At 42.5% G+C, this 16,554-nt stretch overlaps 1 protein-coding gene across 2 annotated transcripts in view; it reads right to left on the minus strand.

Annotated features, from left to right (window-relative positions):
* Positions 1-16,554, minus strand: part of ATXN10 (ataxin 10) — a 112,739-nt gene that overhangs the window by 12,012 nt on the left and 84,173 nt on the right. For both annotated transcript variants that reach the window (XM_072145308.1, XM_072145307.1), the window contains one exon: positions 8,519-8,582. In XM_072145308.1, coding sequence (XP_072001409.1) covers positions 8,519-8,582 — 64 coding nt within the window. The remainder of the gene's footprint in view (positions 1-8,518; positions 8,583-16,554) is intronic.

The raw sequence follows: 16,554 nt of genomic DNA on the forward strand, positions 1-16,554 counted from the left end.
CGAGTGGAAGTGCTCGACGGATCAACAAACCCACTCGGTCAGTGATAATGGAGAAGGAGTGAGTCACCGGCTATGAGAAAACAGATCATTGAGGATAAATAGCTTTTTCTTCCCTGACACCATCCACTCCTTGTATCTGTACACACATCTCGGAGTCATTGTTGCCAGTGAAGGGGGTTTTTCTCAGCTATTGGCACACTTGAGCGCGGCTTTGGTCAATGAGTTGTGATTGAGAGGACACAGCCGGCACTCACCCTTTATAACTTGTGACTCTCCGGCGAGAGAATTTGCTAGCGGGAGAACAAATGGCTTGTACAGAGTTCTCACTGCCAGGAGATTTCCAAGTTCCTGAAAGTCCCATAACAAGTGGATTACAACGAGTTTAGCTCCGATATTATACACTGGGGCTGTATTCAAGCACAGCTCTCCACATGACAAAGAAGTGAAAGCTTTTTTTGTGTGACTTGCCCGAGTCTTATCTGTTCACATGAAATAAAAAGCTCGAAGGGATGGAGGTTTTTTTTTTCTACGAATGGATCCGTAACTAATACCTATCAACAATTCAAGGGGACAATCTCTCATGGATACAAAAGAGAGACAGTGAAGACCCCCAGCCGCCTATTCTGTGCCCTGGACAGAGAGGATCTGCAATATTAATGACTACCATTTTGAAGTTTTCATTAAAGCAGGGATAGAGCAAAAAGATTGTGCTAAATAAAACATAAAAACTAAATTGTAAATAATGTCAAAGAACAAAGTATAAAACAGTAAAAATGCTACATAGAAAAAAAAAACTATGGAATTGTGTGGAGGTTTTAGGCAGATGTGGAAATAAATCCTATAAAGCAAAAAGACGCAGTAACAGAAAGGAAAAAGAATAAGAACATACAACCAATGCGATAAAGAACCATTTTCAGTATAAAGAAGAGTCATAAAAAGACAATGATATGACATAAAGAGAACAAACTCTTCGAGCAAGCCTGGATCCATAAAATATAGCTATGCTTAGTTTTGAAAGATGTTTGGAACAACCTTCCTGCCAAGTTCCTTCTAAAATGAAATATTCACAAGAGAAGCGGCACTCCCCTCAGTAACACCCACAATCGGAGTTTGCACCGATTGCAGGTGTTAACTTTAAATGCCGCCGGCAAAGTGGGGAGTGATGATCCTCCAGGAAAAAAGGTGCCACACAATCGCTGGAAGCATTTAAAGGTTAATGCAGACAATCACAGGTGTAACTGGTGAGGGTTCGGTTAACGGGTCTGCTCATTCCTTATCCCTTTTAGAGGCTGGAGAGGGAACATCACCTCAGACACCCTTATTTTAGTCTCTAAAGTAGTGACATTTTAAAGATGATCATTTCAAAACACACTAGGGGTCATTTACTAAGGGTCCGTCGGACGCATTTTCTTTGGATTTCCTGACGATTTCCGTTTTGCCCCGAGATTTTTGAGCACGCGATCAGATTTTGGCCCACTGTCGCGCCGGCTTGCACGCAACAGACAGAAATCGGGGATGGGACAACCCGACCGATTTGGATAACGCGCGGGATTTAGGATTTAGAAATGTGTTGCAAGACACGCACTCACAAGCACTGGGAAGAAGCAGGTGAACTCCGGCAGACCTCGGCGCAGAAGCGACGGATGCAAGAACTCGGACGCACGACCTTTGTGAAAAGCGACAGACCCGAATCCTCTTTTGGACAACGCACCGCGGGATCGCAACAGGACCGGGTAAGTAAATCTGCCCCACTGTGTTTAACTATGGGGGGATTTGTTGAGTAAAAGCCATGACATAGTCTCGATTCCTGGCCAACTGTCATGAATTTCGACTATTTTCCCCTTCACGCCACCTCTATGTCAATGGGCGGTACTGGGCACCAGCTTTAATGTCCTTTATTATTCAATGTCCTTTATTACATTCCCAACTACGGGCGATAATTATCAGAGCTTGTTTGTCAGGTTTTTGGCACAACTCCTGGTGCAATGACTAGAATTGCAGTTATTTACCCCCCCCCCCCCCCTATTGCCACCTCCACATCAAGTGGGCATCAATGGACGTTCCTGCCCTCGTGCCTGCACACTAGCTATAGCCTAAAATACTAGACTAAAGGCCACTAAACTGCCGACCCCCCAGATACGGCCATTTAAGGATTTAGCAGGTTATCATATGATGTTCCCCCCACCTCTCCTGCAGGCCAGATATATTAAGAGGCTCTTGATATATCCGGTGGGCGGCTGCGCCCTTTGACAACGGGAAAATCCGCCTGAGGGATGGGGTGGGATGGGGTTCAACGTTCTATGCTAAGTAACCCGCTATGTCTTTAAATGGCTGTATCTGAGGAGTCTTGAGTAGCTCTAGGAGTCCAGGAGAAAAGCCCATCTTCAGGATACAAAATTTTTTATCAGCTTCCTCGTTGTTACAGTTTAACAAGAAATACAAATCAAGAAAACCACAACTTCATTCTTTTGCATTTCAAAGTTCTGCAGCCCCAAACAAGAAAATTTGGGGTTGCCTGCACATTTATCGTGACCGTGAATCAGCACATGGCGCGCTCATCGTTCCACTGGTTTTGTACTATAATTGAGTCAATTTGTGGACGAAAATAATGTTTAATGAATAGCTAACGATTACTGTATATGGAGAGACTTCCAGCCCAGTTTGTGGTTCTGCTTGAAAGTCAATTGGTGGCCTCATAAAGACCCGAGCGAGGGGTCTCCCACATCACACGCATACCACGCGTTATTGGCACGGCTACGTTTTGTTTTGGATCTACAAAAGGCCAAAACAGAAAACTGAGATTCAACAAGGATTTGTATGGTATCTGGCAAGGTCTCATCATGTGTGTCCCCCCATCGTACCATGACCTGCCCAATGAACAGGTGCCATAGGGTTGTTTCTTCCCATCTATATACATTCACACCTTGCGTTATGTGTAGGCCAGGAAAACTCCCAGAGTATCTTCAAATACAAATTACTGGCAGGTGGAGGCATTGTTTTTGCCTCCATCTTCACAGTATATACGTTGCATAGTTATTATGGAAGCTATGCTTTTCTATCCTACGCTCAGAGGAGGCAATGGACGCAAAGTATCCGTTCCCTCCACCGGCCTCCGCTGAGCGTACACTCAGGGAGGTCCCCAGTGATGCCTCTGTCCATATAAGGACAGTGACATCACGGGAGGAAACACCCTGAACATTGGCAGCAGCCAATCACTGGATGCAGCCATTGTTAACTCCTCCTACCGCATTGGAGAGTTGGAGGGGGGCAGGACAGCATATTCCTCTGTACTCACACAGTGGTGTAAGTCTTGGATCTCCATTGGATCCTCCCGACATATCCTTCCAATCCACAAAATAAGTTGGAATGTAGTCTACGAGTTTTACAAGAAATTACATTGGAGTTAAATTAGAGAGCTCAATATTACTGTAGGTGGCTTCTCCTGCCCAGTAATTGCCATCATTGATGGTGACAGTCTATGGTTACGGGCTGATACCTGCTGGTTGCACTGATTAACTGTTCGGTAGAAAAACGTAGGTTTCGCTAGTAAAAACTACAACTCCTTTGACACAAAGTAGATGAGGAGGGTTTGAAAGAGCACAAAGTTGCATAGCTCAGCTCCTACTTTACAGAAAATATCTCCACTCTTCATTACACTTTTACGTAGTCTATTTTAGGAGGTCTACCATTAGCCCCAGCATTATCCAAATATTGGCACCATGTTAAAGTGTTTTTGGCCCAAAAAGTGTCCCTAGCATGCATAGTTAGAACAGTTTCATCCTTCCAGCGCATTAAAGGGATTTTCCCACAAAACAAGTTAGCTCCTATCCACAGGGTAGGGTTGAACCTGCTGATCGGCAGGGGTCTCAGTGATGAGCCTCCCACAAATCACAAGAACTGGGTGTACATCAGACCCCTAGTCGATCATCGAGATGAGTGGAGCTGCGGGTCACGCATGGTCGGGCTTCCCAGTTCATCTCTATGGAGGTGACGGAGATTGCTCTGTTCAGTGCTCAGCAATCTCCGTCAGATCCAGAGAGACATCTGGGGGTGGACCGGCTGCTCTACTCATCTCATGGAGCGCCGATACATCGTACCCCCTGTTCTCGTGATGTGTGTGGGACACCCCGCCGATTAGCAAGATAGGCCCTATCCACAGAATAGTGCCTAACTTGTTTATTAGGAAAACCCCTTTAAACACACTGTGCATGTGTAGACACGAAGGAGGAGACTTATCAATGTGGCTACGACAGAAAACTGGAGTAATCGGCACATGAAATTCCGTGCGCCTCATTAACCAAAGGTTTTAGAGCAATTTTGGCGGTTTTCCGACTCCTATGAAAATGGGGCGTGTCCGCTGCAAAAAGGGAGGAGTCTACGCAGAAAAAACCTGTGCGCCAGAAAATTCTAAATCGTGGCGCAGCAAAACTAGACCAACTAAAAGGAGGTGCGGAGTAGAACTTGTCAGACTTACACTGCACCAGACTTATCATCCAGCAGTAGGACACATTTATTTGTATGCTATTTGACCTTCCGAAATGGCTTATAGGACAAGCCGATACAAAAAGTATGCAATAAAGTGTAGACACTTGTATGCTAGGGTCCGGCCAGTGACCTGCACTCAATGGGGGTCATTTACTAAGGGCCCGATTCGCGTTTTCCCGACGTGTTACCCGAATATTTCCAATTTGCGCCGATTACCCTGAATTGCCCCGGAATTTTGGCGCTGGCATGCACGCAACGGAAATCGGGGGCGTGGCCGTATGAAAACCCGACGGATTCGAAAAAACCGCCGCATTTAAAACAAAAAAAGTGTTGCGGAGCTTGCACTTACCTTCACTAGGAACAGGCCGGTGTACTTGAGCGCGTTCCGATGCTTTTCAGCGCAGCAGCGCCACCTGGTGGACGTCGGAGGAACTACCTTAGTGAATCCCGGCCGGACCCGAATCCACCGCAGAGAACGCGCCGCTGGATCACGAATGGACCGGGTAAGTAAATCTGCCCCAATGTTTACTGCCTTACTTGTGGATAGTGGATACATTTTATCAACAGGGAAACCGCTACAATACTTAATTAAGCCATATATTCAACAAGCTCATACAAAAAAATTTTGAGAAAAAAAGTTATGGGTCAAAGCCAATAAAGGTCCATGCCATGCAGGAGTTAATGAGCAGCCCTGCAGATGTTATCTTATTCTCTGTTGGACAATGTATCCTACATTTTATTTTACAGTGCGGTGACCGAAATGATATACATTAGACCTCCGTAACGCTCTGATGTGGCGAGTCATATTGCTGTAGTGCATGCATATGTGGTGACCGGACCACCTAGAAAGGAACGCCAGAATAACCTCTGTGTGGGCATCGCACAGTGAGAGATCTATACGTCGGATCACACGGAATAGCTCATCGCCATATACAGGCACTGGGCATTCTTGGTAACCATAGAGAGGAATTAAGACACATTATCCAAAACAGTAAAAGAGGTTCACGACGGCTTCCAAATCTGACCACAGAGTCCTTAACCACTCACCGATGCCATCCGATGCTCAGAACACCTGCATCTTGGAAAGAAAATTCATGGATATTTGCATTTTAATCCAGTCCACGGGTACTAAAAAATACGGGAAACGAGTAGCCTGCTTCATTTATTAGGTTTGGGCGATAAATCAGATTTTTATTTATTTTATTTTTAGTCCAGTCTGTACTTTTAAACTGGTTGTGATATCTTCTTTTCCTCTCTTTTCGGGGACAATAAATTATTATTATTATTCAGTAGAGCAAGGTTCCGATTTCAAATTGAAATTTAGCCAGGGGTAGAGACATCGTTCCGGCACCTGATTCCACAGATATGAGATATCTATGTTAGCTCCACCCCCTGGGAAGAGCAAATAGCAGAACAGGGGAGGAGCCAACATCGGAGGCGGGAGCTCCTCCCTCCAGTTCCTGGAAGGTTCTCGTTTACAGAGGTAGAGAGCAACACAGAAAGAGGAGGGGCAAAAAAAAAAAAAAAAAAGAAAAATGGGGTGGGAGTAGAGAGAAAAGGGGAACAATAAGGGGGTGTTAAAAGAGAAGGGGTGGTTAAATGATAAGTGGGGCAATGTATGGAATTGGTAGAGAGAGATGAAACCCTTGGGGGAATAGATATGGGAAACCTAGAGAGACTAAGGCTACATTGGAAAATTGAGATTGAAATTGAGAATGGTCTTTTTTGTTTTTATAGAATTAAATTCTTGCCAAAATTCCAGAGATTTGAGATGTTACGCCCCAAGGAAGAACAAATAGAACTGGGGAGGAGCCAACATCAGAGCTCCTCCCTCCAGCTCCTGGAACGTTCTCATTTATGGGAGGGGCAATATAAAGAAAAGGGGAAACTGTAAAGGAAACCGTAAGAGAAGAGGGAATAAAACGAAGTGGGTATAGAGAGATGCAACCCTTGGAGGCATAGACATAGGAAACCTAGAGAGACAGGGGCTACCAAGTAAAATCGAGATTAAAATCGAGAATCATGTTTTTATAGATTTAAATTCAAGTGCCAGCTATGGCCAATCAATAGAGCAAGATTAACATCATAGTTGAATAGGAAGCTTCTGGGGGAAGATTGACAACTGGGTGTTACCATTCCCTTTAAATGAATGGGTCACACACCTACATACTGTGATGGTTTTTGAAAAGGAATTGGCAAACAGATACTATCAATGTTTTATCCATATATAGGGGGGCGCCATCCACTCTAAGCAATGAATAGCTGTTTGGAGTGACTTCCTTGGTAGTGGCCTCCCCTCATTAATACAGCGAGGCTCCCATTGAAAATGAATAAGAGCCATTCCCGTAGTTATAATAACCTGCCTTGACCATCGCTACTAATTCTTGAAAATCGGCTAATTTTACGATTGGTGATGGGACACCAATGGATCATGAAAACGGAGGTCCATTATGCTATGGATTCACAGAGCAGCCAGTTGGGTATACGCCCTACTGCTCTATTCAGCTCTATGGCGCTGATGGAGATAGCCAAGCACAGTACTCAACTACCTCCGTCAGTTCCATAGACAATGAACGGAGCAATGGAAGTACAACGGTCCCTCATTCTCCAGATCCGTGGGGGTCCCATATCTGAGACTCCTACTGTTCAGCAAGTTAGCCGCTATCCTTCGAGTAGGAATCTTGTTGTGGTTGAACAACCCCTTTAAGCGTGACTAGCATTAGTGATTTCATTACATTCCGAGAAAAAAAAAATAAAATAAAATTGGGATAATAATTATGACAAGACAGCGGGCCGGAGCTCCGGAACCTGTAAAATCCCTTCCATTACATAACTAGGGTCTACCGTGATAAAATATAAATCAACAGGATGGAATTCCAAAAGTTTATGAAATATTCAACAGAGACAAAAAAGTAAAAAAAAAAAAATCTCAGTGTGGCTCTTCTAGCCGCAAATCCTGGGATTTTTCTGCTTTGCTCTGCAATCTCCGTGCCAAAAAAGTAACTGGATTAGAAAAAAAAAATAAATAAAAAGAAAAATAAATACAGCGGGTCCTCATATTGTCTTTCCTGGCATGGCGTGAAGACAAAATGCCATTGTTGTAGACCAGAGCAACTGGATTTGGCTTTGCTTTAGCCATAGGTTTTCCTAAACCATAATTATACAGGCGGCTGCCAGGCAGGCAGAAGTATTTAGGAGCTACCTCGCTGAGGATTGTTGGGATTTTCACAGAAATAAAATAGAACAGAAAACTCTTTAGGAACACAAGTCTCCGTCTTCTATATATTCGTATAGGTTTACTGTATCCAATAAGACTACTGGGAATAAGCCTAAAAAAACAAATAGGTAATACTCAAACTAGTCGCCAATTCCCCCAAAAATAACCCAGAAATTAAAGATGGCATCATGTTATTTAAAGGCAACCTACCACCACGATTCTACCTATAAAGGTAGAACGGGTGGTAGGTGGATGAATGGGGCATGAGGACAGCTCTTTTTAGAGCTAATCCTCACGTCCCCGCCATCTTTTTAAAATCTTTAATACCCTATTATGTAAATTTTCTAGAGCGGCTACTGGGGCATGGAGTAGCTGGACATGAGGCTACACGTCGCGGCTACCCCATGCCCCCAGTAGCCACTTTTCTCCTCCTACCCTTACATCTTCGGCGTGCAGCTCCTCGTAGCTGCTCGCCCTCATCCGAGAAGCTGGAGTTCTGCGCATGCGCAGTAGCTCCGACCTAGGAGCAGTGTAGGTAGAATTGTGGTGTTAGGTTCCCTTTAAAAAAAAAAAAATTTAAAAAAAATTAAAAACAACGTATAGCATGACCCAATGTTAGGATAGACTATTAGGTTATTCCTGGCCAATCCCTCCTACCGGCTGAGAAAATCAGCAAAAAATTCAGTTGTGAAAAAACACTTAAAAACATTTTTAAAACTTGCGGAAAAGTATAAGTGTAAAGGACGTAATGAAAAAACAATAAAAGCATTAAATGGTTAAGGAGTCGTTGAAGATTTATAAATCGGAAAAGGATACACGGATTGTTGTCATCAATACTGCAGTTATCCAGGATGAGGGGGATCCCATCGAGCTGATAAATCTGGAAAAAGAGCAGAGATACAAATCTGTAAGGTTATGGGCTTTCACGCATTATTAGAGATGACACCGTAGTTTCGGTCCAGGTGCGTTTTCCTGATTGGCGGCCGGACAGCCAATTTGGCAAATGGACGCCCCTTACTACTAGCCCCTGCCCAATCATGGCCATAGCTGGTAGCAAGGGGCGTCCATTTGCCAGATTGGCTGTTTGGCCACCGACCCGGCAATACTTCCTGCTCATCGTCAGTAACCATGCACCAAAGATAAACTACTACCCACCACTAAGAAGCCAACTATATTTTGTTCAACAAAAAAAAAAAAAATGCAATAAATGATGTTACTTAAAGTAAACCTACTATTTGATTTGATGCATTATGAAGCAAACCTACCTTGAGAATGCTGTAGCTACACTGATGCAGGATCATATCTTGGTTAATCCCTGAGCGGAGTGGTTTTGCTGACTAACCTCCATTTGTAATTGCAAGCTCCGTTCGATGCGTTTATCTAGGCAGCCAGCCTGACCCAGCTTTCCCTGAATGTTATAATTGATTTTTTTAGCAAAACCAGTCAGCTCAGGGATTATCAATATATGATCCTGCCTCAGTGTAACTACAGCATTCCCAAGGTATGTTTGCTTCATAATGCATCAAATCAAATGGTAGGTTTCCTTTAACCCTAATTAAGTACTTGTTCTGACCCTATTTGGTCTTTATCCTCTGATTAAGTTGAGCGGACCCAAACATCTCCTTTAGGCTCGGGTGTGCCCCGTGTGACGCAGACATATTCCCGGGTTGGTTGCCAAACAGCCAATCCGGAATATTAACATCTCTATCAACTAGTCAACTCCTTGGCCAATCATAGCCATGGATAGTAGCTAGGGGCATTCATTAGCCAAATTGTCCGTTTGGCAGCTAATCCGGCAATATTTTCATGTTGCCCAGGGCGCACCCCAAATGAAAGTTTGGGTACGCTCATCTCTACCCCTGATCCTTCTAGACAGAGCCAATCAATGGCTTCTTTGAGTAAAATCTAGGGTCACCAATAAACTAATTTGCAGTATCTCAGCTCGTCCACTAACCAGATCCATTCTTTGAGTTTGTCCCCAACCAGCGATTACTTCAAACAACTGTTCATGGGGTGGGGGGGAGGGTAGCCTAGATTCGGACCCCCATGATCTGATATTGAGGACCTCTTGTAAACATAGGCCATCAAGGTTTTAACCTAGGATTACTTATCCAATCATGAAAAGAAAGCGGGGCTCGGAATATTAATAATTACTTCATTTTTTGTAAACAACATTGAGACAAATCTAAAATTAATTTAAGGGTGGAAACTCCCAATAGGAGTTTATTCAAAAATAAAAATTCAAGTCCCGAAATAGCAGGAAAACCTCAATGCCACTTCACAGCATAATCCATTAGCTGTATGAGATAACAGTGGATTTAAGCTCTACTGTAAATAAACACGCATTAGGAGAGTGCCACCAACCCGCGCTGCCCAGTTTTGAGACATTCCTCTTCTTCACGTGTACAACCAAGGGAATTAAAGCAATACATTATATCCAGTAGGTTCAAGGGCAAGAACGGCGTTTACAATGGGCTGGACACACTCCTTCAAAGTCATTGAATAAACAGCGGTAACAAACCCACAAGTCCTTGTCTGACCCCACCCCCCCACCACCACCATCTTCCATAGCTACAGACTTCTGAGGTTCTGCAATCACCTTAGGCACGGCAAACGTTTACCTTTAGAAAGCTGGGAAGTGACTTCAAGTGTTGTCCAAATACCTGAATGAAAGATTTCCATCCTACCAAAAATGTGAAGTGTGACGAGAGAGCTTTGTGTGAGTAAGTCACCTCCACCCTACGCTCCGCCGCAAAACAATCCCGGCCCTTATAGAGGAGCTTCAAGTGCTACACATATTTTCAATTAGCTCTAGGTTTGTGCACACCAATTATTAGACCATTGCACTTTCAAGACTGTTTGAAAATTGTGCAAAAGGGAACACGCCCTGCAATATCGGCTAAATATTAGTTCACTTTAAGGTCATAAAGGGCATTTTTTTAATGTACATTTTTAATGAATTTGAGCCCTAAAGACGCAGCATTTATACACAAGGGACCCTCCATTGAAATGGTGATTTAAAATGGTTAAAGGGGGTTCCATACATATACTAGTCAACAAGACTCCCAGATGACTTCACTTTGTTGGTAACCATGGTCTTCTCCAAGTTACTAAAAAGGGGTCCTACTATACAAGTATATGGTTGCGGTTCCACCTACAGCCTTAGTCTAGTAATTGTGGTTTCATCCATTTCCTATGGTCTAGTTGCTGAGATCTTGATGAAGTACTCCTTATGTGGGCTATCATCTCGGACATATTTCTATAACTCCTAAAGAATTTCCCTACATTATACTGGAGAGACCCAACCAGGTCGAAACAGTGCCGTCCACAGTTGGGAATCTGTTCCATCTGGAATAGAGATACTGGTTTGGTTTTAATTCTGCATCATGCCCTAGTTGCGTATCAATGGCTGTAAGACTCCACACGTCTACATGGAGATCTTAATTGGCAGTTTCCGTAAGGAGATCTTTTACTTCCTGACCCTAGCCGAAAGACTCTCACTCAGCCGAACCAGTTCCCTACCATGTACTGAAGAGACCCAACCAGGTTGAAACAGCGTTGTCCACAGTTGGGAGTCTGTTCCTTCTGGAATAGATATACTGGTTTGGTTTCAATTCTGCATCATGTCCTAAGGCTTCCTGAAGGTCATACTTGATGTCAAGGGGGCTGCCTTACAAGGTAGGTAAAAGAGGTGTGGTTTTCCTTATCCCATCCTGGAAAACTTTGTATGCTTTCCCAGAATTCCCCTAGTTGCGTATCAATGGCTGTAAGACTCCACACGCCTACATGGAGGCCTTAATTGGCAGTCTCCGTAAGGAGATCTTTTACTTCCTGACCCTAGCCGAAAGACTCTCACTCAGCCAAACCAGTTCCCTACGATGTACTGAAGAGACCCAACCAGGTCGAAACAGCGCTGTCCACAGTTGGGAGTCTGTTCCTTCTGGAATAGATATACTGGTTCGGTTTTAACTCTGCTTCATGTACTAAGGCTTCCTAAAGGTCATATTTGATGTCAAAAGGGCTGCCTTACAAGGCAGCTAAAAGAGGCAAGGTTTTCCTAATCCAATCCTGGAAAACTTAGCTTATTTTCCCAGAATCCCCCTAGTTGAGCGTCAATGGCTATAAGACTCTACACGTCTACATAGCGGACTTAATTGGCAGTCTCCATAAAGAGAACTTTTACTTCCCGACCCTAGTTGATAGCCTCTCACTCATCCAAAAAAGATCCCTACGATGTACTGAAGAGACCCAACCAGGTCGAAGCAGCGCCATCTACAGTTGTGAATCTGTTCCTTCTGGAACAGATATACATGTTTGATTTTAATCCTGCATCATGCCATAAAGCTTCCTGGGGGTCATGTTTGATGTCAAGGGAGCTGCCTTATAAGGTAGCTAAAAGAGGCGTGGTTGTCCTTATCCTATCCTGCAAATCTTTGCATATTTTCCCAAAATTCCCCTAGAGGAGTGTCAATAGCTATAAGACTGTACACGCCTACATGGCGGACTGGAATTGGCAGTATCCGTAAAGAGAACTTTTACTTCCCAACCCTAGTCAAAAGCCTCTCACTCAGCCAAACCAGTTCCCTACAATGTACTGAGGCGACCCAACCAGGTTGAAACAGCACTGTTTACAGTTGGGAGTCTGTTCCTTCTGGAATAGATATACTAGTTTGGTTTTAATCCCACATCAGGTCATCAAGTATGACCTTCAGTATGCTTTATGTCAAGGGAGGTGCCTTACAAGGTAGCTAAACGAGGTGTGGTTTTCCTTATCCCATCCTGGAAAAACTTTCCATATTTTTCCAAGAATTTCCATGGCATTCTGTAGACAAAATTGCATAGGAGACTTCCAGAGCTGGGATAGAGGTGATTAGAAACGTATGGAGATACCACCAATCCCACCTTTATCACTAGGAGGTTCAATATTGGGTGGATAGTCCATTTGGCAATCATGCTGCCTATCAGACTTTGCCCTACAAGAGGTCTGTCTTTAGAGCCCATCACACAGTACAGTATTACCTTAATCCCTAGGGGACACAGCCTATTTTGGCCTTAAGGACGCGGCCCCATTCTTCAAATCTGACCTGTGTCACTATAAGTGGTTATAGCTTTGGAACGCTATGAGATATCCAGGGGATTTTTAGATTGTTTTCTCGTGACACATTGTACTTCAAATTAGTTTAAAAATTTGGATGATATCTTTTGTGTTTAGTTATGAAAAAAAACAAAATTTGGAAAAAAATTGGAAAAATTCTTTATTTTCAACGTTCTAAATTCTCTACTTTTGATGCAGATAGTCATAGCTCCCAAATAAATTCATAACTTACATTTCCCAAATGTCTGCTTTATGTTGGCATGGTTTTTTAAGATTCCACATATTTTACTAGAATGTTATGAGGCTCAGAATTTAGGTATCATTTTTCACATTTTTTGTAAAATCACCAAAACCCGCATTTAGATGGACCTGCTCAACTTCTAATTGACACTGAGAGGCCTAAATAATAGTGGGACTCGTAAAATACCCCATTGTGGAAACTACACACCTCAACGTATGAAAAACCACTTTTAAGAAGTTTGTTAACGCTTTACGTGTTTTATAGGGGTTAAAACAAAATGGAGGTGCAGTCTGCAAATTGTAATATTTTTTCACAATACACTCATTTTGGGTGGAAAATTAAACATTTACAATAGATTAAATGAATAAAGGCTCCACAAAGTTTGTTACCCAATTTCTCCCGAGTACACGGATACTCTATATGTGGTGGTAACCTGCTGTATGGGCGCACGGCCGGGCATAGAAGGGAAGGAGGCGCCATCCAGAGCAGATTTTCTATGTCACATTGTACAGGCTATAATTTTTTTCTTTTTTTTAATGTGGACCTATAGGGGCTTATTTCTTTTGCCACATGAGATGCACTTTTCTGGTACGTAATTTGGGGGAATCTATAGGCTAATTGGTGAGATTTTATTAACTCTTTGTTGGTGGAGGAAATGAAAATCATCACTTTTCAGGAAGATTTTTATGGGTTTTTTTTTTGCCCGTTTACCATACCATAAAAATAGTATATTATTTTTATTCTATGGGTCGCCACGATTACAAAAAGACCTCATTTATATAGATTTTTTATTTTTTTCCCATTTTTACTGCATAAAAAGTAATTTGGCAAAAATGTTGTTAATTTTAGCATCACCGTCTTTCATATGCATAACTTTTTTATTTTTTGCCTCACAAATCTGTTTAAGGGCTTATTTTTTGCGAGAAGGATTGTTCTTTTTAGTGGTCTTATTTTAGAGTGCATAACATTTTTTAAATCCCTTTTTAGAGCATTTTTATAGGGTATTAATTGAAAATGATCATTTTTCTGGAGCTTTTGTTTGTTTTGTTTTTTACGGGGTTCACTTTGCGGATCTAATAACGATTCTGTTTTATTATGCAGATTGTTACGGACGCAGGGATACCAAATATGTGGGGTTTTGTGTATTTTATTCAATTGTACTGAATAAAAACCAATTTGGAGAAAATCTTGTTCCTTTTAGCATCACCATCTTTTCATATGCATAACTTTTTTATTTTTCGGCTGACAAATCTGGTTAGGGGCTTATTTTTTGCGAGAAGAGTTGTTCTTTTTAGTGGGCTTATTTTGGAGTGCATAACAATTTTTAAATTACTTTTTAGAGCATTTTTTGATAGGGTATAATTAAAAATTATCTTTTTTCGGAACGTTTTTGCGGTTTTTTTTCTACGGCGTGTACCGTGCGGGTCCAGTAACGATTCTGTTTTATTATACAGATTGTTACGGACGCGGCAATACCAAATATGCGGGGTTTTTTGTGTTTTTTATACTTTATTAAGTGTTTTTATGGGAAAGTGACATTTTAGGGGCTTATATTTTTATGTATTTATTTTTTATTTATTATAATGTGTAGTGTTAAGTGTTTTTGCATATTTTTACTTATACATACTTGAACTTGAACCAGTGATGCTCTGATCACTGGTTTAAGTTCAATACACTGCTCTACAATACTATTTTATTGTAGAGCAGTGTAAACTGTCTGAGCAAGCTTGCGCATGCTCAGACAGTTTACAGCCAGACCCGGAAGGGGTCTGGCTGCCATGGAGACCGGGCAGCTCCGGGGCACATGCCAGTCCTCGGAGCTGCCCAGAAGTGGATCGGATCCCCCGGTTAGCGGCACGGGGGATCCGATCCACAGCGCAAACACCCTTACACGCCGCGGTCATGTTTGACCGCGGCGTGTAAGGGGTTAACACCCGCGATCGGAGCCGGCTCCGATTGCGGGTGTTAGCGCAGGCTGTCAGCTGTACTAGACAGCTGACAGCCGCTGCTTCTGGTACCGGCTCCGTTCGTGAGCCGGTGCCAGAAGCAGGACGTTATAGAACGTCCCCGTGCGCTAAGCATCTAGCCCCGGGGACGTACTATAACGTCCTGGTGCGCCTAGTGGTTAAAAAGCAATGTTTAGGATCTAAAAGAATGTACCCTCTCCAACATCTGAACACTTTCTCATAAAGTTAGAAAAGACCATGGACAATGAATATAACCACCAAACATTGGTGAACCATTTATAGTTAATCTGTCCCGTTACGGCAAAATGAAGCTTCTTGGTTGACAACAGGGCCTCTACCGCCTCTAAAATTCCCATAGGAATATAGAACAGAAGGTCCCATCTACACATCCGTACAACGGAGATGACACCATGAAGTATGGTCTAAGACTACAATAATTATGCTTTTCTTTCTTTTGTAAATTTTTGGTGTCTAGTTATCGGCTAAACGTGTTCTCTGTTGCATACCCTTGAGCAGAAGTGTGATCACTCAGCGTGCTTTTATGTAGAAACCAAACCCGCTTTCTCTCTTATCCCAGAACTGAAAACCTCATAAATCTGTGTCATTCATAATACTTTAGCTTCCTTTGAAGCAAAAAATTCTCACTGTTCTTTTATTCTATTCATACTGGTAAGAGATAACCATCAGACTGCTGACAACTTATTTGGCCATTTAGAGACTTCTGTATTGCTAAAAAGTTATGGTCTGGATTATAAGTCGTATACCCCAAGGTACAGTACAGCCTCCTCAGTGATTTAATTTTTAAATAATGTAGAAGATTTAAAGGGTTAAAATGGGTTCTCTCCCATAAATTGGATTGCAATGGAATACAGGGGTCCCTAAAAATTTGTGGACAACAAGTACCCCTAGCTGTGCACCACATAGATTTGAACCTTAGAGTATGACCACCAAAGTGCTCCACCAAATTTTATAGGATAGCTAGAAGTCCTACGAAATAACGCGGAACTGAAGGACCAAAAGTTGTCCTTGTAGATCATAAATTAGGTAATGACATACAATATCAATCAGTTGCCTCTAAAGCCAACAGGATCTCGTCATATACTTTAAGAGATATGGACTCTCGGGATAGGCATTTACTATTACAACAGAACTGATAAACGGGACAGAGGATCTTCGGAAGAGCAGGAGATTACTTTTTTTAAAATGAACTCAGTTTTGACATGTGATTGGGATGTGATTAAATTTAACTATATAAATAGGCCCATGAAAAAAATCCCTCTAGACACTGAACTTCTTTTCTCCAGATGAAGATGAAGATTCTTTACCATGAAAACAGCGAATCTGCAGAGTATCTGTGCTCAGGAGCTGCTTCTTTACAGTAAGAGTTGTGAATCAGTGGAAAAGCCTGCCACGCATAAGGATCTTTACGGTAAGAGTTGTAAATCAGTGGAAAAGCCTGCCACCCAATAAGGATCTTTACGGTAAGAGCTGTGAATCAGTGGAAAAGCCTGCCACCACATAAGGATCTTTACGGTAAGAGCTGTGAATC

This window comes from Engystomops pustulosus, chromosome 4 (genome assembly GCF_040894005.1).
Source record: "Engystomops pustulosus chromosome 4, aEngPut4.maternal, whole genome shotgun sequence".
NCBI lineage: Eukaryota > Metazoa > Chordata > Amphibia > Anura > Leptodactylidae > Engystomops > Engystomops pustulosus.